At 42.0% G+C, this 25,055-nt stretch overlaps 2 protein-coding genes and 1 pseudogene across 4 annotated transcripts in view; 1 reads left to right on the top strand and 2 right to left on the bottom strand.

The window, feature by feature from the left end:
* The window catches only part of LOC149970441 (uncharacterized), a 50,543-nt pseudogene extending 48,299 nt beyond the window's left edge, over positions 1-2,244 (bottom strand).
* Positions 2,245-3,049: 805 nt separating this feature from the next.
* The window catches only part of LOC110509598 (prostaglandin E2 receptor EP4 subtype), a 29,907-nt gene continuing 7,901 nt past the window's right edge, over positions 3,050-25,055 (top strand). Inside the window, exons 1-2 of one of the 2 annotated variants that reach the window (XM_021590584.3) lie at positions 3,050-4,538; positions 7,609-8,942. In XM_021590584.3, coding sequence (XP_021446259.1) covers positions 3,747-4,538; positions 7,609-8,235 — 1,419 coding nt within the window. In that variant the 5' untranslated portion in view covers positions 3,050-3,746 and the 3' untranslated portion in view covers positions 8,236-8,942. Of the gene's footprint in view, positions 4,539-7,608; positions 8,943-25,055 lie in introns of those variants that run through there. The other variant, XM_090227126.1, reaches the window with a different exon arrangement.
* ttc33 (tetratricopeptide repeat domain 33) overlaps positions 10,324-25,055 on the bottom strand; it is a 65,849-nt gene continuing 51,117 nt past the window's right edge. Inside the window, exon 4 of one of the 2 annotated variants that reach the window (XM_090227127.1) lies at positions 10,324-11,822. In XM_090227127.1, the coding sequence (XP_090083253.1) occupies positions 11,817-11,822 (6 nt within the window). In that variant the 3' untranslated portion in view covers positions 10,324-11,816. Of the gene's footprint in view, positions 11,823-17,307; positions 23,437-25,055 lie in introns of those variants that run through there. The other variant, XM_021590585.3, reaches the window with a different exon arrangement.

The following is a 25,055-nucleotide window of genomic DNA, read 5'->3' as shown; positions in this document are numbered from 1 at the left end:
GCCCTTGTTATCGGGAACTTTCCCTCTCGTCATGTCCTCTAAAAGACAATTCTTACATACCCAAAAACACAAATCAAATCAAATCACATTATATTTGTCACATGCGCCAAATACAACAGGCCTTACAGTGAAATGCTTACTTACAAACCCTTAACCAACAATGCAGTTTTAAGAAAATCCCTGAAAAAAAAAGTAAGAATAACAAATAATTAGAGCAGCAGTGCATAACAATAGCGGGGGGGGGGGGGTACCTGTACAGAGTCAATGTGCGGGGGGAGTCCGGGTAGACATAGTCCGGGTAGAATAGTCCGGGTAGACATTTGATTAGCTGTTCAGGAGTCTTATGGCTTGTGGGTAGAAGCTGTTTAGAAGCCTCTTGGACCTAGACTTGGCGATCCGGTACCGCTTGACGTGCGGTATCAGAGAGAACAGTCTATGACTAGGGTGGCTGGAGTCTTTGACAATTTTTAGGGCCTTCCTCTGACACTACCTGGTATAGAGGTCCTGGATGCCTTGAAGCTTGTGATGTACTGGGCCGTACGCACTACCCTCTGTAGTGCCTTTATTTAATTTTTTATTTTTACCTTTATTTAACTAGGCAACTCAGTTAAGAACAAATTCTTATTTTCAAGGACGGCCTAGGAACAGTGGGTTAACTGCCTTGCTGTCGGAGGCCGAGCAGTTGACATACCAGGCAGGGATGCAACCCGTCAGGAGTACAGGAGGGGACTGAGCACGCACCCCTGAGGGGCCCCCGTCAGGAAGTCCAGGATCCAGTTGCAGAGGGAGGTGTTGAGTCCCAGGGTCCTTACCTTATTGACAAGCTTTGATGGCACTATGGTGTTGAACGCTGAGCTGTAGTCACTGAATAGCATTCTCACATAGGTGTTCCTTTTGTCCAGGTGGGAAAGGGCAGTGTGGAGTGCAATAGAGATTGCATCATCTGTGGATCTTTTGGTGCGTTATGCAAATTGGAGTGGGTCTAGGGTTTCTGGAATAATGATGTTGATGTGAGCCATGACCAGCCTTTCAAAGCTTTTCATGGCTACATTTAGGCGGGTTACCTTAGTGTTCTTGGGCACAGGGACTATGGTGGTCTGCTTGAAACATGTTGATATTACAGACTAAGACAGGGAGAGGTTGAAAATGTCAGTGAAGACACTTGACAGTTGGTCAGTGCATGCTCGGAGTACACATCCTGGTATTCCGTCTGGCCCAGTGACCCTTTATCTCAGTACAAATATTGCCTGTAATCCATGGCTTCTGGTTGGGGTATGTACGTACAGTGACTGTGGGATCGACGTCTTCGATGCACTTTTTGATAAAGCCAGTGACTGATGTGGTGTACTCCTCAATGCCATCGGAAGAATCCAGGAACATAGTCCAGTCTGTGCTAGCAAAACTGTCCTGTAGTTTAGCATCTGCTTCATCTGACCACTTTTTTATAGACCGAGTCACTGGTGCTTCCTGCTTTAATTTTTTGCGAGAATCAGGAGGATAGAGTTATGGTCAGAGTTGACAAATAGAGGGCGAGGGAGAGTTTTGTACGTGTCTCTGTGTGTGGAGTAAAGGTGGTCTAGAATTTTTGTTCCCTTTGGTTGCACGTTTAACATGCTGATAGAAATTAGGTAAAACTGATTTAAATTTCCCTGCATTAAAGTCCCCGGCCACTAGGAGCGCCGCCTAGATGAGCATTTTCCTGTTTGCTTATGGCAGAATAGAGCTCATTGAGTGCGGTTCTAGTGCCAGCCTCGGTCTGTGGTGGTATGTAGACAGCTACGAATAATACAGATGAAAACTCTCTAGGTAGATAGTGTGGTTTACAGCTTATCATGAGAAACTCTACCTCAGGAGAGCAAAACCTTGAGACTTCATTAGATATCGTGCACCAGCTATTGTTTTTGCTAGCAGAACGGAAGGCAAGGGCAGATTCGCCACTCGTCCCCTGATCCTCACAAGGCATCCTGATCTCTTTCCAAGAAACCTACTTTTCCTTTTCCAGTGAATCACGGGGATCTGGGCCTGGTCGTGTGTCTGTAGTAAAACCCTCACGTCCAACTCATTGAAGAAGAACTCCTCGTCCAATTTGAAGTTCTGATGTCCAGAAGCTCTTTTTGGTCATAAGAGACAGTAGCAGCAACATTATGTACAAAACAATGGTGTTGATAAACCGCTTAATAACATCCCTGTTTCTTCTTACTTTCTTGTTGTGTTGCACAGTTTCAATATGCAGACCTTCGTCATGATCGATACAGCTTTTTCCCAGAAGCTTGAATCTGATGTGGGCATTTATATGCCCCCTGATTTTGTTTTGCAGTTTCGCCCAAGGCTCAATTCTTTCCAAAAAGCAGGCAAGGCCAGCAATACAGACAGCTTGATGAAAGGCTCCCTGTTAAACAGCTATACTTTTGATACCAATTGGTATTGAAAGCCCACTCACCTTTTCATCCTTCTTCATAAAACTGATCTCAGGCAGAGGTCTACCCTCGGTTTTAATTTGCACCTTTTCCGAGTAACCCAGAGAATGAAAGGGGTTCTTCAACAAAAAGTCAACAACATTTTCAGTAGGATTGGCGGCGAAAGCGGCTGGTAGATACAGTAGCTGCTCGAGCTGGTAGCTAGCTACCTACTGCTATTTGCTACTGAAGTTAGCAAGACAAATTGAAATAAATTGCAATAACTGGACACAAAAATAAAGTTATAAAACCAAGAAAACTATGTATAATCTACCTCCTCCATCTCCTGTATTTTGAAGAAACTAATTTGAATTTAATAATATCCCAAAAAATGCTCAACTATCACTTTTCAATCTCTATCCAACAATGTCATCAACACACCAAGCTTCTCAACACATAAACCCCCCATAATGCTCTGCGGCACAACCCCATTACAACACACTATGTTAATTATCTGATTCTAATCTTATGATTGGATGGACAGCATGTCACTTCATACTGCAAAAGCTTTGATTGGTTGATGGTCATCACCCAGAAGTGGTCGTAATTACCATGTAGGTCTATGAAAGGGGGTGAGGCCTACGAGCCTCCTTGGTTTTGTATTGAAGTCGATGTACACAGAGGAGGACAGAAGCTAGCTGTTCTCTGCCTGTTCTCTGCCTACATGGTGCTACCCCCAGAGAGTGCTGTTGAAAGAGCTTCATTGCAAAACAGTGTGTTTTAATCAATTACTTGGTGACTTATGAATATATTTAGTATAGTTTTATCTAAAAAGGAAAACTTTTTTAGTGTTTCGCTATTTTTTATTTTTTATGAAATTTCACTGAGGATGGTCCTCCCCTTCTGGGATATGCTTTTCAAAAGTAAAAGTAAAAAAATTCACTGGAGGATGTCTATAAAGCTGCTCCACCTCCAAAAGTGCGGAGCCTCTGCTTCAAACTTACAAGTGAAGGGAGCGACGACAGAGGAGGAGTTGAACATGTTGAACACTGCAGCGCGGTGTGCAGAACGCCTGAGACAAAAACACTTCTGATAGTAAAAAACCTAAAGTTAGCGACTAACAGAAGAGACGAAGGTTACACGGAGACACGGAGACATTCGTTAGAGTGGTTATTCAAGTGCGTAACGGTTAGATAAGATGATGGAACTTGGGTGGATTTGGACGTTATTGAGCAACTTGGAGAGCACGCACCAACGAAAGAGTAACTATATCGTCTACATGCCAACGGTTTGGGAGATAACACTGAAGAAGAACTAACTATTTCGTTCCACATAGACAGTTACAGAATAATGTCGGGTATGAATAACGGCACGATGACAAGTGGGCCCCGGGAGCCTACTATCCCGGTGATTATGTTTATATTCGGAGTGGTGGGGAACGTCATCGCCATCGTGGTGCTCCGAAAGTCTCGGAAGGAACAGAAGGAAACCACCTTTTACACCCTGGTGTGCGGGCTTGCAGTGACCGACCTTTTGGGCACGCTACTGGCCAGCCCCGTCACCATCGCCACCTATGTGCAAGGGAAGTGGCCGGGTGGAGAGTCTCTGTGTCAGTACTCCGGCTTCATCCTTCTCTTCTTCTTTCTAGTCGGCCTCAGCATTATCTGTGCCATGTCAATAGAGAGATACTTGGCTATAAACCATGCGTATTTCTACAACCATTGCGTGGACCAAAGACTTGCGGCGTTGACGCTTGCGGGCATCTACATTTCTAACGTGCTGTTCTGCGCGCTGCCTGCCATGGGGCTGGGGAAAGTGAATAAACAGTTCCCAGGGACCTGGTGCTTCATCGACTGGCGGACTAATGACTCCACGCACGCCGCCTTCTCCTACATGTACGCCGGGGTGAGCTCCTTTCTTATCCTGGCCACGGTGATATGCAACGTGCTGGTATGCGGGGCGCTGATTATGATGCACAAGCGGTTCATCCGCAGAACATCGCTGGGTACGGACCAGGGAGGACGCATAGCGGACCTGAGGCGCAGACGGAGCTTCCAACGATTGGCCGGCGCAGAGATCCAGATGGTCATTCTGCTCATCGCTACCTCCGTGGTTGTTCTCATCTGCTCCATACCTTTGGTGGTAAGTTGACATCTTGCAAAATAAGTTTTGCAATAGTTTGACAGATTTGTACAAAGTTTCGCAACATGTTGGTCTCTCTTTTGTGTCTCTTGTTGTGTGTGCGCAGGAATGGATAGCGTTCTGGTTGGTATGGTGTCATTTGTAACAACTTTATGCGTTAGCATACGCATTCTTAATTGGAGGGAACATGCCCAAAATGTGCATTAAAGAAAATGGTTTAATATTTAGTAAATTAGCTCCTAATCGAATGAAATATATTGATAGGCTTGATTATAATTCACGTGTAATTAATTAATGTGTGATTGCACTGTTATTGTTCAGACGCTTGTCTGCTGAGGTGTTGTTACTCTGGTAACTCTAACGTCAACTTCTGGCGCGCTTGCCATTAGAAACATTTCCTTACTTTGAGAAAAATAAGAACAAGTAAATATAATTGATCTATTGATCATTTTTTGCTTTTATCTTTAGATACAAAAGTCACCAGTAACAAAACTATAACTATAACAAAACCTTAAAGAGAAGCCCTATTTTAGATGAATATCTAATTTGATAGCATGAATAACAAGTATTTGTGATTTAGCACACCGATAAGGAAGACAGGCTAATTCACGTTTGTGTGTACCTTGAGAAATGCAAATATCCAGATTTCATCAGCTCATCGATTGGTGGTGTCGCCTTGTTGGTGGGTATCTGTTGCACCTGTGCTGCCTTGTCCATCTAGTTGCTGTGTGGTGTTTCACCTGTGCTGGCCCAGGTGATGTTTGGGAGTTGGTGTGGGGTTTTCTTTTTCTTTTCCATTTGCTAGCCAAATTTAGTGTGCATCCATGGTGGGAATATTTTAGGGTACATTTTCCTAGTTGCTTGTCAACTTTCAGTGGAGACCCCCATGGATGTCCTTCAGAACCCCTTTTGAACACCTGGTTTGGTTGTCAGTTATTTTTCTTGTTAGTTCCCTTTGTTGTGAGTGAAATTTTCTCTTGTGGGAGAACGTAGCACTTGTTTCTGATGGGATCGGTCTGTCTGTCTACTGCTCAGCCAGTATCAACCATTTCCACCAAACTCTGCCCTCTGAACATACTGTAAAACCAAATGTGTAGGATCTGAGTGTTTAGGATCAATTTACACGAGGAAACATATATATTAAAACAAACTATTCTAAAAATCAAACTGCAACAAAGCATGCTGAGAAATATGATAATGAGGCCACTCCCACGTCTTTTCGCCTCGGAGAGTTAACGGAAATTGACTCAACACAGTTGAGTAACAACAACACCACTCGATTGAAAAGATGTCTTGAGTCAAATGTCCTGTTAAGTGCTGAAATGTAGTTAAGGTGACAGACATTCCTTACACTGATCTGAATAAAAGTTATGGAAAGTCACATCACTTTGTAATGACTAAAAGCACTCTAAACAGGATGATGGGAAAGTAAACACTAGTGTTTGAAATCGGATCACTTAGGAGATATACAGTAGGTGTTCTCCAGATTGGAAACTGACAGGAAACAGCTGACTATCATGTTTAATCTTGCATTTTAAACACCTGTGTTTAAGATGAGAACACTTGTTGTCTAATCTAAATGCCTAATGTTGAAGTTTTAAACACTGATGTTTACGTTATATACGTGTCACGTTTTATGGTTTTACAGTGCAAAGAATACTACAAGCCATCCTGTCCGCATGCACTGCATGGTAGTCACAAGAGGATACTGTAAGGACAGAATCACTAGAGACTGTACATCCTACACGCTTCGAAAAACACTCCACAACAAAAATGAAAAAACAAACTGCAAGGTACTGAGGGCAAAAGTTCTGAAGAGGACCAATGATATATTGTGTTCTATAAACCATCCCCATGCAGCATTTGAGAGTTACATGTAAGGACAGATCCACTAGAGACAGCACATTATATCCCGCAAGCTTCAAAAACCCTCCCCTGGAAAATAAAACTGAGGGCTTAAGGTCTGAAGAAGACCCGTTGGTCTATAATTAGATATTATTGTGTTCTATATGCTGTCCCCCCCATGTGCTGATTGAGAGGACCAAGCCACTACAGTACATCCTGCAAGCCTCAAAAACTCCACCAAACAAAAATGAAAAGACTAGCTGAAAGAGACCCTGTAAGGGCAGCATGTAGACTAGCGGTTAAGAGTGTTGGACCTGTAACAGAAAGGTTGCTGGTTTGAATCCCTGAGCCAGCAAGGTGGAAAAATTGCCATTCTGCCCTTGAGCAAAGCAGTTAACCCCGAATAACAACTGCTCCCTGGGCGCCGACGACGTGGATATCAATTAAGGCAGCCCCTCGCACCTTTCCTATTCAGAGGAATTGGATTAAATGTGGAAGACACATTCCAATTGAATGCATTCAGTTGTACTACTGACTAGGTATCCCCCTTTCCCTGTAGTTCAATAATCAGTGTCCTTAAGAGTTCTCCCTCCTACTGTATTTACCAGTAACAACCTTATCATATAAGCTAGTTACTTTACTTAACTTGTTTTGACATTGTGAGTCAGAAATGCTGTTAATTGGACCCAGGGGAGAGCCAATGGCCAGAGACGTTCATATGATTGATGATTAACATGGGGAGTGGGGTTGTGTTTTCATTGGCTCTTTGCCCAGGCTTCCGTGCCGCTGCCTGTTAGGCTGATACTATTGCTCCTAGTACACTCCAATGCCAATGCTCATCTTATGCCAACGTTACAACATCATAGTCAAATAGGTTAGAAGTTTTTCAACCATGATAGTTTGTTCTGTATGTCCGCTATGTATATTTTTTCTTTCACTACAATAACATGAAGAACTGCTAGGTTTAGATTAATGTTATTCATGTTTGAAGAAGAAAGCGGGCTTGAATGCTACTTCAATGGTATTTAATTAAAGTAGTTCAACAGGATTCAATAGGAAATCAATCATTTTGTAAAATTTGTACATTTTTGTCATTTAGCAGATGCTCTTATCCAGATCTTATTGAACACACCTATTGAAGCTTCCAATGTACATCCTCCTCATACATACACAGAATAGCCAATAACCCTTAAACCCTGTCCATCTCCCTTCCTTCCTCCCTCAGCTGCGGATTTTTGTAAACCAGCTGTCCAGGATTGAATTTGACGCCCATTCAACTCCCATAGAGAAGAACCCAGATCTCCACGCCATCCGAATTGCCTCCGTCAACCCCATCCTCGACCCCTGGATCTACATCCTGCTGAGGAAGACCGTCCTACTGAAACTGGTGGAGAAGATCAAGTGTTTGTTCTGTCGCTTGGGCAGCCAGGGGCGGGGCTCAGGGGTCAGTGGTCAATTCTGCTGCGGAGGTGAAGGTCATCGGAATTCGTCCATCGTCTCCCTGGACTCCCCGTCACTGGTGTCCCGCGAGTTGAAGGACGTCATCAGCACCTCGCAGACGTTTCTTTACCTTCCAGAGGGGACTAAAGGGGGGTTGGGGGGGTTTAGAGGGACAGAGGGAGAGGGAAGACCTAGCCTCCCTGCTGTGGAGCACTCCCTGCTCCGGGACCAACAGACACCAGCGGGTAAGGGGATGCAAAACGATCCCAAAAAGGGCCCCAGGATATCAATGAGGTCAGAGGGGACAGTTGACCCTTCACGTCTGAACAGGGTGCAATTGGACCGAAAGGACAAGACTCTGCATGTGACATTTACAGACGAGACACTGAACTTACAGGAGAAATGCATCTGATGGACACAAACACAAACTCAGCCAGAGTGGCTGATAATACAGAAAAGTCACAGAGGGAAGGGAATTTAGGACTTCTAATAGCCTAAAAGGTTGAGACTTCTGACAGGTTGAACTGAAATACACGTTGATAAACTGAACTCACAGGTGAAGGATTTCTGGGAGCTGTGCAAACACACGGTTGGTTTTACTGACAGCTGACACGATAAGAGGATAAATAGTAATCGTTCTATAGTGATTGTGTTATTCTTCGAATTTTGAGTTCATTGGTGATGCTCCAAAATGGAATGTCAGCCGAGCAGAAACATGATGTCCTGTTTAGGGTTTGGACAAAATGGAAACACGGTGCCAAAGTGGATTGTAGGAGATTGGATCTATTGACATGGGTGGATCTATTGTATATGTCACAGTCTTATTACACGAATACCAATATAATATACCAGCACACACATCAGTAATGAACATAAAATGTCATATGAACTTTTATAAAGACTATGAGGAGATTTCATTGCACTTTTCAAGAACTCAAAACCATTGAAAGGCTGTCAGAATGCTATCAGTATAGAATGTTGCTTACCACTGACTACTACTACAAACGTTGTGATATACTGTAAATAGTTATTAGGCTACAATGTGAACTGTGTCCCATAACATGAATTAATTTTTTAATGAAAAAATAAATGTTTCTTCTCTGTGAGAAGGTCAAGTTAGTTTGTATCCATTTAAAATTGTTACAAGATGGATTGAAACAGTATGCTACATTTCAACATTTGCATCATATTGGTTAACTTGGCAGCTCTACAACAATGCCTGAAGTATAAAAATCAAGCAAGAATATTGAGCGCATAATTCCGTGCATTTCACTCTTTTACTTGTACTGAGCTTGTATGGTTGAAATAGCAACGATTATTTAAATTGCTGTCTTGTGTTGTGTTCAAATGACACATCAGCTTCCTATGTGTGCATATCCATTGCTTTCCTGCCAATTAAGTGATATCAGCGAACTGCAAAACTGGATGATTTGTTTTCAGCGTGGCTGAAGTACCCACTGGGCACCAGGGTCTTAGGCACAAGTAGGCCTTGATGGGCCCAGGCCCAACTACTTGGGAGCCAGGCCTACCCAATCAGATTTCATGCTCTACTTGTCAGTGTTCCAAACGGGACATTGTTTGTCTTTTTACTTAAACACAGTACTTGACTTGGGAAGAAGCTCACCGGAACTGAATTGTCTTCTGCTTGAGTTACTGCACCACCTATAGAATATTAGCTCAAACCTATTGAGGAGTGCACCTAAATATGCATACATTATCAGATAGAAATAACAGCAAGCAGTAGGAAGGCATATACACTGAGTGTACAAAACATTATGCTCTTTCCATGACATAGGTGAATCCAGATGAATCCAGATGAAATCTACAGTATATTTTTAGTGGCCTCCCACTGGTCACAAACTGGTTGAATCAACATGGTTTCAACATCAGTTGTCAGTTTTGTAACGTGGAATCTATGTGGAAAGTACTTTGAATTTCATTTGAAAAAAGTAATCTACGTAAACTGTTGTTTTGAGAGTGAAAATTCAACAACAGGATTATGTCATCCTGATAACCACTTTTCAACAAAATATGTTGAATTTGTACCTTTGAAACAACATCATGAAACATGGTACAAACATTTGACATGTTGCGTTTTATTTTTGTTCAGTGTAAATATTTAACTTAGATGTTTGGTTCAGATGGAGATGGGAATCCAACATGCCAAGTATTAATTTGTACACAAACTGGATATTGAATTGTGTTTGGTTATCAACGCAAAGAAATATCAATATTTGAAGGAGATTTATTTTCTGCTTAGATAGTTCCATCTGTGCCACTGACTGTCCAGCTTTGATTCTAGTTTCTCTTCAAATTAATAATGGATGAGTACAAAATATCTGAAATTGAATTCCCATTCGAACTTTGTTGTGCTTTTAAAAGGTTGAAAGCTAAGTCAAAACATATTTAGATGACAACTAAACCAAAACTATGACAGAGATTTCTATTGGAATTTATTTGTGATTTTAGATGATTGAACACATACAGTACCCATACTCAATTCAGGGTTTTTCTATATTTTTAATATGTTCTACATTGCAGAATAATAGTGAAGATATCAAAACTATGAAGTAAAACATATGGAAGCATGTAGTAACCCAAAAAAGTGTGAAACAAATCAAAATATATTATATTTTTGAGATTCTTCAAAGTACCCTCAAAGTACCCACCCTTTGCCTCGATGACACTCTTGGCATTCTCTCAACCAGCTTCACCTGGAATGATTTTCCAACAGTCTTGAAGGAGTTCCCACATATTCTGAGCACTTGTTGGCTGCTTTTCCTTCACTCTGCGGTCCAACTCATCCCAAACCATCTCAAGTGTGCCTTGAATTCCAAAGAAATCACAGACAGTGTCACCAGCAAAGCACCCCCACACGACTCCTCCATGCTTTACGGTGGGAACCACACATGCGGAGATACTCTATTCACCTACTCTGCATCTCACAAAGACACAGTGGTTAGAACCAAAAATCTCAAATTTGAACTCATCAGACTAGAGAACCGATTTACACCGGTATAATGACCATTGATCATGTTTCTTGGTCCTAGCAAGTCTCTTATTATTAGTGTCCTTTAGTAGTGGTTTCTTTGCAGCAATTCGACCATAAAGGCCTGATTCACGCAGTCTCCTCTGAACAGTTTATGTTGAGATGTGTCTGTTACTTGAACTGCATTTATTTGGGATGCAATTTCTGAGGCTGGTAACTCTGATGAACTTACCCTCTGCAGCAGAGGTAACTCTGCGTCATTCTTTCCTGTGGCAGTCCTCATGAGAGCTTCACCATAGCGCTTGATGGCTTGATGGTTTCTGCGACTGCACTTGAAGAAACTTTTAAAGTTCTTGACATTTTCCGGATTGACTGACCTTCATGTCTTAAAGTAATGATGGACTGTCATTTCTCTTTGCTTATTTGAGCTGTTCTTGCCATAATATGTATGGACTTGGTCTTTTACCAAATGGGGCTACCTTCTGTATATCACCCCTACATTGTCACAACACAACTGATTGGCTCAAACACATTAAGAAGGAACAAGTTCCACAAATTAACTTTTAACCAGGCACACATGTTAATTGAAATGCATTCCAGGGGACTACCTCATGAAGCTGGTTCAGAGAATGCCAAGAGTGTACAAAGCTGTCATCAAACCAAATCAAATTTATTTATATAGCCCTTCGTACATCAGCTGATATCTCAAAGTGCTGTACAGAAACCCAGCCTAAAACCCCAAACAGCAAGCAATGCAGGTGTAGAAGCACGGTGGCTAGGAAAAACTCCCTAGAAAGGCCAAAACCTAGGAAGAAATCTAGAGAGGAACCAGGCTATGTGGGGTGGCCAGGCCTCTTCTGGCTGTGCCGGGTGGAGATTATAACAGAACATGGCCAAGATGTTCAAATGTTCATAAATTAACAGTTGAAACTGGAGCAGCAGCACGGCCAGGTGGACTGGGGACAGCAAGGAGTCATCATGTCAGGTAGTCCTGAGGCATGGTCCTAGAGCTAAGGTCCTCCGAGAGAGAGAAAGAAAGAGAGAAAGAGAGAATTAGAAAGAGCACACTTAAATTCACACAGAACACCGAATAGGACAGGAGAAGTACTCCAGATATAACAAACTGACACATAAACTACTGCAGCATAAATACTGGAGGCTGAGACATCAAGGCAAAGGGTGGCTGCTTTGAAGAATCTCAAATATAAAATATATTTTTTGGTTACTACACAATTCCATATGTGTTATTTCATAGTTTTGATGTCTTCACTATTATTCTACAATGCAGAAAATAGCAATGGTGTAAAGTACATTACAATGATTTATTTTACTTTTTGCGGACTGAATGTTGAGTTAAGGCTCCCAGGCTTGCAATGACAGACTAGATACAAATTCAATTAGCACAAAGGTGTGAAGTAAAAAGGGGTCGAGGTCTTAAGGCCCAACAAGTGGAGGGAGTCTTTGAAACGTTCTCTGAAGACCCCTCCTGCTGTTCAAAGACCATTCACTGGCATTTTCTACAAGAAATCTGCCTCCAGAAATAAAAGCTTATCCCAAGTGGGTGACACCTACTCCCGTTGCCTGCTGCACTGCTGCACTGCTGCTTGGATTCCACCTGGCGATCTGCCCTTGACAGTCTTCCCCTGTCTGGTAAAGGTACCTCCACCACTCACCCCTCTCTCCAGAGCTTTTGCACGCCTCCAGCACACACACACTTTTGGGACGAGTGACTCTGAACTTAAAATGGCTTACAATGGCTAGTTGTTATATATTTAAAAAAAATTACTGTGCATTTTGCTATTTTCCTCATGACTCCTGCATACTTTGTTGACTACAAACTTTCTTTGCCCAACCGTGGGACAGACTATGTTTGTTCCCGCATTCGGGACTCTGACTCTCTATTGGTTACATGGACTATTGGCCTCCCATCCTAGTCTAACCACCACTCGCCGGGTTTTGTATTCATGTTACTTGATGAAATTGCTGTACAATATGATCTTGTTGCCATCTGATGCACATTCAGATGTCATAAATCAGCACTGCAGAGCTCTCCCTGTCCAATGCTGTGCCTTGATTGTATTGCTGCTGATGATATCTGGAAATGTGCATGTACACCCTGGCCCATCTACTGTTGCTAGTCCCAATTCTGATAGCTCTTTGTCAAATTGCTCTTTGTTGACTGTTGCTGGATGCTATCTTCCTCCATCAGCACCGGCCTGTACCCTACCTGCCCTAAGGTTTCTCCTGGCCCCTTACACTAAGTCTGAATTTTTCCTGCTAGGTGACCTAAACTGGGACATGCTTAAACCACCTGACCGAGTCCTAAAGCAGTGGGACTCTCTATCATTCTCAGATTATTACCAATCCCACACGGTATGACTCCGAACACCCAGAAAAGGCTACTCTCCTCAATGTTATCCTCACAAATAATCCTGATATCAGTTTGGTGTTTTCTGTAATGATCTAAGTGTTCACTGTTTTACAGCCTGTGTTCGTAATGGCTGCTCAGTGAAACGACCTGTCCTGATTTGTTGAAGACGCTTGCTAAAAAACTTTAATGAGCAAGCCTTCCTTCATGAACTGGCCTCTGTAAAATGGTATAGAATCAGCTTGATACCCTCTGTCGAAGACGCTTGGACCTTCGTTTTTGATATTTTCAGTGGTATTGTTAACAACACGCCCCCATAAAGAAAATTAGAATTAAAACAGGTGCAGCCCCTGATCTTGCAGAGTTACTCCACCTCAAGAATTGCATTTGGTGAAAGGCTCGTCACACACATACTCAGGCTGACTGGCTATCGTTCAGGCAAAGTAGAAATAAGTGCACTCAGGCTATCCGGAAGGCCAAAGTTAGTTACTTTATAAGGAGCAGTTCTCTCTCTGTGGGTCTAACCCCAAGAAGTTCTGGAAAAGAGAATAAACTCTCCTCCTCACAGCTGCCCATGTCCCTTAATGTTGATGATGTGGTTGTTACTGACAAGAAGCACATGGCTGAGCTCTTTAATCACCACTTCATTAAGTCAGGATTCCTATTTGACTCAGCCATGCCTCCTTGCCCGTTCAACATTTCCTCATCTCCCACCCCTTCTAAAGTGACTATCCCCAATGGGGACTATCATCGCCAAGCCTGTCTCCAACCTTTTTAACCTGTCTCTTCTTTCTTGGGAGGTTCCCATTGCTTGTAAGGCAACCATAGTTTGTCCTTTATTTAAAGGGGGTGATCAGCTGATCCTAACTGTTATAGGCCTATTTCTATTTTGCCCTGTTTATCAAAAGTGTTGGAAAAAATTGTCAATAATCAACTGACCATGTTTCTTGATGTCTATAGTATTCTCTCGGGTATGCAGTCTGGTTTCCGCTCAGGTTATGGATGTGTCACTGCAACCTTAAAGGTCCTCAATGTTGTCACCACTGTCCTTGATTCTAAGCAATATCGTGATGCTATTTTTATTGACTTGACCAAAGCTTTTGATATGGTAGATAGCCGGCCAATAAGAATGGAACTAAGGAGTATTGGTGTCTCTGAGGTCTTTGGCCTGGTTTACTAACTACCTCTCTCAAAGAGTGCAGTGTATAAAGTCAGAAAATCTGCTGTCTCAGCCACCGCCTGTCACCAAGGGAGTAACCCCAAGGCTCGATCCTAGGCCCCATGCTCTTCTCAATTTACATCAACAACATAGCTCAGGCAGTAGGAAGCGTTCTCATCCATTTACATGAAGATGATACAGTCTTATACTCAGCTGGCTACTCCCCGGATTTTGTGTTAAATGCTCTACAATAAAGCTTTCTTAGTGTCCAACAAGCTTTCTCTACACTTAACCTTGTTCTGAACACCTCCAAAACAAAGGTCATGTGCCCCTCTTCCCACAGGTGTTATTACTACCTCTGAGGGTTTAGAGCTTGAGGTAGTCACCTCATACAAGTTCTTGGGAGTATGGATAGATGGTGCACTGTCCTTCTCTCAGCACATATCAAAGCTGCAGGCTAAAATTAAAGCTAGACTTGGTTTCCACTATCGTAATCGTTCCTCTTTCACCCCACATGCCAAACTAACCCTGATTCAGATGACCATCCTACCCATGCTAGATTACGGAGACAAAATGTATAGATCGGCAAGTAACGGTGCTCTCGAGCGGCTAGATCTTCTTTACCGTTCAGCCATCAGATTTGCCACCAATGCTCCTTATAGGACACATTACTACACTCTATATTCCTCTGTAAACTGGTCATCTCTATACTCCACTGTAAACTGGTCATCTTGCATACCAGTCGCAAGACCCACTGGCTAATGCTTATTTATAAAACCCTCTTAGGCCTCACTCCTCCCTATCTGAGATGTCTACTGCAGCCCTCATCCTCTACATACAATACCCGTTCTACCAGTCACATTATGTTAAAGGTCCCCAAAGCACACACATCCCTCGGTCACTCCTCTTTTCAGTTCACTGCAGCTAGCGACTGGAACGAGCTGCAACAAACACTCAAACTGTACGGTTTTATTTCAATCTCTTCATTCAAAGACTCAATCATGGACCCTCTTTACTGACAGTTTTGGCTGCTTTGTGTTATGTATTGTTGTCTCTACCTTCTTGTCCATTGTGCAGTTGTCTGTGCCCAATAATGTTTGTACCATGTTTTGTGCTGCTACCATGTTGGGTTGCTACCATGTTGTTGTTATGTTGTGTTGCTACCATGCTGTGTTGTCATGTGTTTCTGCCTTGCTATGTTGTTGCCTTAGGTCTCTCTTTATGTAGTGTTGTGTTGTCTCTCTTGTTGTGATGTGTGTATTGTCCTATATTATATTAAAATATATATATATATATATATATATATAATAATCCCAGGCCCCCGTCCCTGCAGGAGGCCTTTTGCCTTCTTGTAGGCCGTCATTGAAAATAAGAATTTGTTCTTAACTGACTTGCCTAGTTAAATAAATAAAATAAAAAAGCTATTTGTAAATATAGGCTTTTCCTTGTTCTGCCACCAACTTACCCTCATGCATCAATGTTTGTAAACACAGAAAGGGGTCTCAGCAAAGCACAATCAACCTGGACCAGCCTTTTACTGACCACCTGACCTCATGATAACTTTGACTGACGTTATTATCAATAGGCAAACATTGCATGAAGCTGTTATGGCCATGAGAAGTAGTGAAACACCCACAGAGCTCGATGAGGAAGGTCGTAGGCAGGTCACAGGAAAACATAGCAAAACAGATGCAGCCAAACTGAACCAGTCTTTACTATTGACCGAACTACCTGATTAAGGCTTCTGAACAAATAGGTTATTGATCAGGCCAGCCTACTTGATGGCGCTACAACTAAACATCAGTACTGGTTACAGGATTCATCTGATGCAGTGACAGATCATTGAGGGCAGGGGCAATAGATTACAGGAATACATTGATGGAGGTGACAGATCATTGTTCAATATCAATCACATCCTTGCAGAATGTATTTGTTGAGAGGCCTTGAACAGGTAGTCAGTTGTAAAGACTGGTGGTTCAGGTTGGCTGCGTGTGCTTTGATGTTTTATTCGGAAGAAAACGGCTTTGTCCGAGATGTTTTAGAGGCAATCAATTCTACTACAGCTCCTTTCTAATGAAAAACATGTAAACATATTACTCTTTGAACAATGTCAGGCTTTGTATTTTTTTCTTTGTAAAAATATTTGTAGCCACCCAAGTTTTACTTTATCGACTTACGCTGTGCGAGTGAATACAATGGACACCGTATACAGTGTCCAAATGGCAAAAAAAAAAGGCCAATTACATTTGCAATGTTACTTGTAATCAATTGATTTATTTTAAATGTACACTTTACAGGTAAGATGGATACATTCTCATTATTTACACAAGCAAAGTATTAGTACATAACGTCAGCTGGGTCAGTTACAGAAACATGATTACAATTCGCACTAAATAGGCTATGAGCACTGTCATGGTCAAAACAGTTACCTTTCCCACTGTGTGTTCACAGTTCCACCCAATGATCCCCCACATGACCAGAGGATGAGCTCAGTTCTATGAAATGAATGACCCTTACCAACACATTCATGGTCCCCTAGTGAAAGGTTAACGCTCTGTGTCAGAGTGAGTCTTTAAAGCAAAGTGGGCGCACAGCATTTATTGTGTGATGCAGACGTCAGGGCTCTCATACCAGCGGAGCAGAGTAGAGCAATGATGAAGTAAGTTGTCAAGGAAGTAAGTTTGTATTCATACGGGTCGTACCGCCCCCACCTACTGTCTACCATGTCAATGCAGAGCCATACGAAGCATTTAACGGAGCGTCATTAGGCCTCTGCATGCCTCTGGATGCTCCGCAATTGCGTCACACTCCATACGAAGCCGCCGACCACATTTTCAGATCAAGCATAAATTGGCCTTTACTATTAAATATATTTCTGCATCTATTACCAGTGACATAGATTACGAAATTGTCTAAATATTATTTAATATTGTTAGGTTCGGAACGGAGTAAAAACTCATGACTAGAAAAAGCTCAAACCAAGTTTAATCACCCCATTGGGTCATACATCTGCAAAGACAATATACAAGTCACACAAGCATCTTTACACCTCACAACTAGGCGGAGTCACCTCCTTGCATGTCTAACCAATTCTTCTTTGGTGTTAGGCAGATACACAGTAGGTTCCTCTTACTGGTATTGTCATGGCCCTGCCTCAGTCCAAGACCCTCATGGGCATGGAAGTGTGTGTGAGATAGGACTGTAATCCCAGCATGGTCTTCTCTCTTCATCTGTTGACTTAACCTGGAGTTGAGTTCCACAGCCCTCATGGTCCCGGTTCCTCTGCAGCTAGTCTGCCATTTCAAGAACTGATACTAGACCGTTTCCCTTTACCTCCCTCCTTAGCAACATTCATATTCAACACTATATTTGAACAGAATATTACTCTTCTGTACTTCCCTTTTCTCACTGAGTAACTTTCCATATCACTCAGTAACTTTCCATGCACCAACTTACTCTTTACCCTTCCTTGACCCCAGACATATACATTTCTTATAGATGTAAAGTTATCACTAAGTTCTGGTACGGCAACATGAATAAGTACATTTCAAGCTAGAATCCAACAATATGAATTCAATAAAGCCAAGGAGGACACATTTCTTCTCTCAGAAACCGGTCTCCTCTTTCACTGCCTGTCTGTATTAACAACAATCTGATAGCCCATTTCAGCCATACAAAACCCTTTTATGAGTGTCCCATGAAAACAGTCTTGCTCTTAGAAGATGCCATTCAAATTCAAATGACTGTTCAAGCTGCTAGGTTTTTCAGCATGGCCAGTCCAGGCTGACGGCACAGAGTTTTCAGCGCCAGCCTGCTGCTGGCATTCCGGACAAAGTTGGATTGTTTTAGCAGCTCACCAATCTCCTACGAAGGCTCACATGACACACAAATCCCAACCTGGAAATATTATTTCTCTGTGGGGTTTGTTTCTCCGAGGGTTTATTTTTTAATAACAGCTCAACTGACACAATTGACTCAAGTGAGGAGTTTTCCAAGGAGATCATTTCCCGGTCATCTGACGAAGACGTTCTGAAACTTCTCATAACTTGAGATATTTAAAAAAAGACTAAGGGGCAGTTTTCCGGATACAGGGTTAGCCTAGTAGTGGACTTAAAAGCAAGCTCAATGGATAATCATCATTCAATCGATTTTTAGTCCAGGATTATGTCTTATCCGTCTGGGAAACTGACCCGGAATGTATTTGAGTTAATGGGATGGACAGACATATTCCAAACACAACAGGATGCTCTTTTCAGGAGGATTAACCAACATGAGTGACTGTTGAGCTCAAGTGTATGAGAAAAAAATGTATTGGGGCTACACTCCAAACCAGTCTTTTAAATGGCATAGGAGTAATAAGAGAGCATTGATATAAACAACAAAGGAGTAGGAGTAATAGGAGTAATGGCATAGGAGTAATAAGAGAGCATTGATATAAACAACAAAGGACTAGGAGTAATGGCATAGGAGTAATAAGAGAGCATTGATATAAACAACAAAGGAGTAGGAGTAATAGGAGTAATGGCATAGGAGTAATAAGAGAGCATTGATATAAACAACAAAGGAGTAGGAGTAATAGGAGTAATGGCATAGGAGTAATAAGAGAGCATTGATATAAACAACAAAGGAGTAGGAGTAATGGCATAGGAGTAATAAGAGAGCATTGATATAAACAACAAAGCTTAAACAGGGAACATACATTTAGGTCTAAAATGATTGGCACCGTTTATAAAGATGAGCAAAAAAGACTAGAAAATAAATAATACAAATACTGAGCTATATTGTAGGCTCAAAACAATTTGTAACGTATTATTTTATACTAAGACAATTGCTCAGTCATTTCCAATACCTCACCTTGCGTGGATAACGCAACAAGCGTTTTTCAAAAATGTTTTATAGGATTAGCGAACACATTGGGAGGGATCTAAGACCAATTCCTCCATACAGAATCTTTTATATCCTTCATCTGCACTTATGGACTTCATCTGCACCCTCAGGTTTTCAATCGGGTTCAAGTCCGGACACTGAGATGTCCATTCCAAAATGTCTTTCACCTGACCATATGTAACAGATGTTAATCGTACTCTCCTTGCGTTGTGTTTGGTTCAAAGAAATCACCGCAGCCAGTGGTCCCAGTTGAACATTATTTATTATCTGTGATTAAATAGGAAACAGCACGTTAGTTGTGCAAGGCTTAATGATGTTGATGGCTGTCAATGATCAAATCTGTCGCAGAAAACTGTTGTCAGTGAGCTTATGTGAGCATTACATCAGTGTATGCTAGCCAACACACTTATTTACAGCAATCATATACCAAAGCACATCCCAGAAAGCCCCTCAATCCCTAACAGGTACCATATACCCACACATGTATAAATCAGAAATGTACAGCAAACTTGTACACATTGTAGAATACATTATTCAGAACGTGGCCTACCCCTTGCATCACATTTTCATACTGGGGAGACCTGACGTTCGCGATCTCCCCCTATCAGCAAGCGGGGCCAATAACAACATGCCTCATTGTCATCGGAATTGAACCAACCAATAAGAGTGCTTGAACATTAAATACACATTTCTTTAGAGGCAAGTGGAAACATAACCAACCCTGTTACACATGGCACCTGATCCAATTCAAGTGTCAGTGCCTTTAGCAAACATTTGTTGGATGACATGAAAAATTTGCTCCTTGGCCACACAACCCACACAAATGGTGGGTTTGGCGGACAAAAAAAAGACACCTGTGCAGAACCCAATACTTACTGTAAAATATGGTGGTGGATCTTTCATTGTATGGGGCTATTTTGTTCCCACTGGTCCTGGGGCCCTTGTTAAGGCCAACTGCATCATTAAAGTTACCCAGTACTCGGGGCCTCATTTATACAGGTGCGTTCGCACACACACAAAATATAGACTCTAAACCTTGTGTACACCAGTTTTCCTACAAAGGAATGTACTTATTAATTTTCAACGTGAGGTGATATTAGCGTGGAGACACCGCACACTCTCAGATCATGCGTACGCACAACTTCTAGTTGATCAACTGTATTGGAAGCAAACACGTATTTTTGGGGAAATGGAGGTGTTTGATGCACAGGAATTATAATAAAAGGTATTTGACCTTTACTAGGCCTAAATCATAATCATATTGCAGGACCTGTATCTCCTTTTCTGACAACTGGTTTATTCCCACTAAACAACAAATATTAGGCTACCATTTATCCATTGCTCACCAAACCATACTCGAAAGTAAATAGACTGGTAGCCCATTTAAATGATTTGAAAGTATGGATAGGCTACAGTATTGCTGTGGAATAGAACAGCAATGTCATAGCCTAGGGATGTGCATCTTTCCCTTTCAAGATGATTCGACCCGAATCTAGATACATGGGCTCTGATACGATACAGGAACGAACCCTTTCAGTTTGAAACGATTCGGTGCGATTTGGTTCGGTGCTATACAATTCAATGCGCTAACATTTGTTGCATAGACATTCATTTCCATTCTGTTGGAGCGGCGCACCCCCCCCTCCCCCTCCCCCTCCCCCCATGAATATAGTGCACAACATTGGATTTCACCCCAGTCTCATAATCGAATGGTTTAGACCGTTTGGAAGTTGGACTGAGTGAGCTTCTCCTCTTCTCCCGCTTCGACCATACAGTGCAGGTAGCAAAAGTGATTGCTGTCCTTGTTATGAAATTATCAACTTCACAATAAATAAATAAATAAATATATATATTTCAACCGTCTAACACCATCCCTACCGTGAAGCATGGTGGAGGCAGCATCATGCTATGGGGATGCTTTTCAGCAGCAGGGACTGGGAGACTTATAAGGATAGATGGAACAATGAATGGAGCCAAATACAGGCAAATCCTTGATGAGAACCAGCTTCAAAACGACCTTAGACTGGGGTGAAGATTTATGTCCAAACAGGACAATGACCCCAACAATGCAGCCAAAGCAAAGCTGGATGGGCTTCAGAACAAGAATGTAAAAGTCCTCGAGTAGCCCAGCCAAAGCCCAGACTTGAATCACATTGAAAATCCATGGAAAGACTTGAAGATTGCTCTCCATCACTGCTCCCCAGCTTAATCAACAGATATTAAGAAAATCTGCAAGGAAGAATGGGAGAAAATCCCTAAATCCAGATGTGCAAAGCTGATACAGACATACCCAGGACGACTCAAAGCTGTAATCGCCGACAAAAGTGTTTCTACAAAGTATTGACCTAGGGGTGTGAATGCTTATGTAAATTAGATGTCTAAAAACATGTTTTCACTTTGTCATTATCGAGTGTTGTGTGCAGATGGGCGTGAAAAAAAATATTGCATCCATTTTTTAATTCAGGCAGGAAACAAAAGGTGGAATAACTCAACGGGTATGAATACTTTCTGAAGGGACTCTACATATTGCAGCTTTAACTATAACATAGTCCTAATCAAAATAGGTTGTAAAGAAATTATGTACAGCCAGAGGAGTTGTTTCCAGCAGTAGCTTAGGCTACTTTTATTTCGGTAAAACACAATTTCAACAGCGCATTTCATAGAAAAAAAACAAATAAAGCCTAATATTGCACAAACCATTTTACAAACAGTTGAATGTTGAAGGTGACGCACAGATGTTCCAGATCAGGAAAAGACGCTACCTAGCGCAGTTTGACTAGGCTACTGATATTGCCCGAGGTTGTTCCGCATGCACAATGACTTGTAGATCAATGACTGTCGACACAATTACATGCTTAGTTCGACACCGAAGGAGAAGAGCAGTTGCCACAAAATAAGAGATTTGGGGTTCCTCAGACAGATGCACTTATATCTTAAACATTTGAACCGGGAACTGATGCCTAAAATCGGTAAATCGTTACATTCCTACTATTCTCAGAGCCTATACCAAGGCTGGAGACAATCACGTATTGATAAACAAAATATTGAACAACAATGTGTCCTTTGCCTGTCGGCTGTAGCATTTACTTTAAATTGTTCGAAAGGACAATTCATCTTACAGAGTGTTTGGCACTCGCTACAGGCGGCATGCGTTTTTTGGGGGGTTTGAAAAAGTCACTGCAAAAGATTAAAACATTCTTCCCGCACCTCTTAGGAAACGTGATCACATTTCCCATTGCACTTTCTTTTAGAAACTAGCATGGCCCAGTTCCAACATCTCCAAATCGCAGAGCAAATGTGCTTGTTTTTGTTACAATAAAAGGTGAATGGAGTGCATTTTACTGGCGGGGGTTGTAACACTTGCTCACAAGCACACAAATATTGCATCGCTCTGTTATATCAATGAAAACATGTGCATATGTTCCAGGGACAGATTGATAAATACCACTAATTTGATGTGCATGCAAATTCTAGTATCTCCACATACGCCAGAATTTTGTGAGAAATTTACACATGGTTGATAAATGAGGCCCCAGGACATTTTAGACAAAAACCCGGTTGCTTCTGCCAGGGCAGTCTTTTTAAAAAAAAATCCAGTGTATTTTGCTAATCTTTATCAAGGGTGCCAATCATTTTGGACCTGACTGTATACATAAAACACAAAAACAAGCATAATTGACTTGATTAAATCTACTGTCATCACCCACAGTCTCTTGTATACTACAACAAAACATAATAACGACATGCATAAGACTAAAGATGGAAAACTCAACAAAAACAAACAAAAATACCCATTTCACGAGACACATTTCAGCCCTTTTAAGTTCTTAGAAACATCTCATAGCCCTCGTGCTTTGACCAACTGATACTGTGATGAGGGTGTGTCCCCTGACCCCTCCTCCTCCGCGGTTACCTCCCTTGCGTTCCCCTCAGCGTCTACCACCACCGCCGTCCTCTTCAGATCCTCATAGCGTCGCTGTCTGTCGGCCATGGCAGTGCAGGCCGCCACCACCTCATCGGACTCAAAGTCATAGTCCTGTTGGAGCTCTGGAGCGCTCAGGACCTCCCGCTGGGCCGCCTCCTCCCGCTGGGTCCGGTCCCGTGCCGCCAGTCTTTGCTGCTGCAGCCTCCGTGCCCACGCCAGGTCCTCCAACCAGAGGGGGCGCTCTGACGGACACAGGTGGAGCCCCACCTGGAAAGACCTCACCGCCTGTGGATAGGACGAAGACTTTGGTGGTATTTTCCTTTCTGTAAACATACTTTTATTGACTTAAAATGAACACAACACAAACGACTGGTAATGAAAGAAACAATTCATGGGGAAGACGAATGGCTTTGAAAGCAAAGGTTTCAAGTAGGGTTGGGCGATGATAACCTTTGTCTTATTGTGATTATGTACCCATAAAACATCATGATATACGATGATATCGACCTTATTGGCCACCCTCCAAAATAAGTAATACAAAATTGCTAAAACGACAATAGGGCTATAGCGCGGATGAATCATGACGAAAGATGTTGTTGAAAGCCTGGGCCGGGGCTAAGTGCAGGCAACGGCAAATATTTTTGAATATTCCTTTCTGGTGGAGGAGCAGAACAGTTGTTTTGTGTGTCTGTGTGGTGCGCACATGATGGAGCAGTGACTGTCTGATGAGGAACGCTCCGTCTTCGTGAGCTAGGATATGGGCCTACTTCATGGGTTGGATAAAAGCAGCCTACCGTCGTCAGCACTGGATAATAAATGCTGAATTTGCCTCAAAATAATAGAAAAATATATATTGCTTGTTCTCGCTCTCATAAAGTGATTGAGAAAAACCTATGCCTAAACTTAGACTATAGACCCTCATTCTTGCTATTGTTGAAAGCCACAACGACAGCACCTTCGTAGGTTAGAATATTTGAGAAAAAAGCTACTGTTAATAACTTTAACTTGTCTTAAATCTTTTATGATTGGCCTAGCGGAGGATAGGTAATTGGCCATTTGGTTTTCAACCTCGTATAGAGGGATTTTCTCAACCCGCATGGATCATGTCTTTCTTAATAAGCTTAATCTTGTCATGCGATTTTTCTATAGGCCTATACTCTTGATAGGCCAAATGTTTGTTCTCTCCCATTATGGAGAGAGAAGGGAATATAGGCCGCGTTTCTTTTAAACAGCTAGACAAGATAGTGTCCGTTAATTATGGGTAGCCTAGTGGTTAGAGTGTTGGACAAGTAACCGGAAGGTTGCAAGTTCAAACCCCCGAGCTGACAAGGTACAAATCTGTACTGTACAGGCAGTTAACCCACTGTTCCTAGGCAGTCATTGAAAATAAGAATTTGTTCTTAACTGACTTGCCTAGTTAAATAAAAGCAAAAAAAAATAAATAGGCCATGTTTTAAAAAAAAATTAAATTTAAAAACAAAAAACACTTGTGTCCCTGCGAGACGTCGCAAGACATGACTATTCAATTAAGCTAAACCACCGTCTGTCACATTACGACGGCGTCACAGTCGACAATGGCTGTCTAGCATCGCCGATAGACTCATAAATCGCAATAATCGGTCAACTCTAATGTCAAGCATTGCCGTAATAATTGAATAATCTTAATGAGTAAAATAAAAATGCTTTGGTTGTCACTAGGGGTCCTGTTTCTATGTACAGTGCCTTGCGAAAGTATTCGGCCCCCTTGAACTTTGCAACCTTTTGCCACATTTCAGGCTTCAAACATGAAGATATAAAACTGTATTTTTTTGTGAAGAATCAACAACAAGTGGGACACAATCATGAAGTGGAACGACATTTATTGGATATTTCAAACTTTTTTAACAAATCAAAAACTGAAAAAT

The sequence above is a fragment of the Oncorhynchus mykiss genome, chromosome 29, assembly GCF_057628025.1.
Source record: "Oncorhynchus mykiss isolate SJ-2025 chromosome 29, ASM5762802v1, whole genome shotgun sequence".
Classification (NCBI taxonomy): domain Eukaryota; kingdom Metazoa; phylum Chordata; class Actinopteri; order Salmoniformes; family Salmonidae; genus Oncorhynchus; species Oncorhynchus mykiss.
Note: the sequence above shows the minus strand (reverse complement) of the source record. Positions and strands in the feature narration are given on the sequence as shown.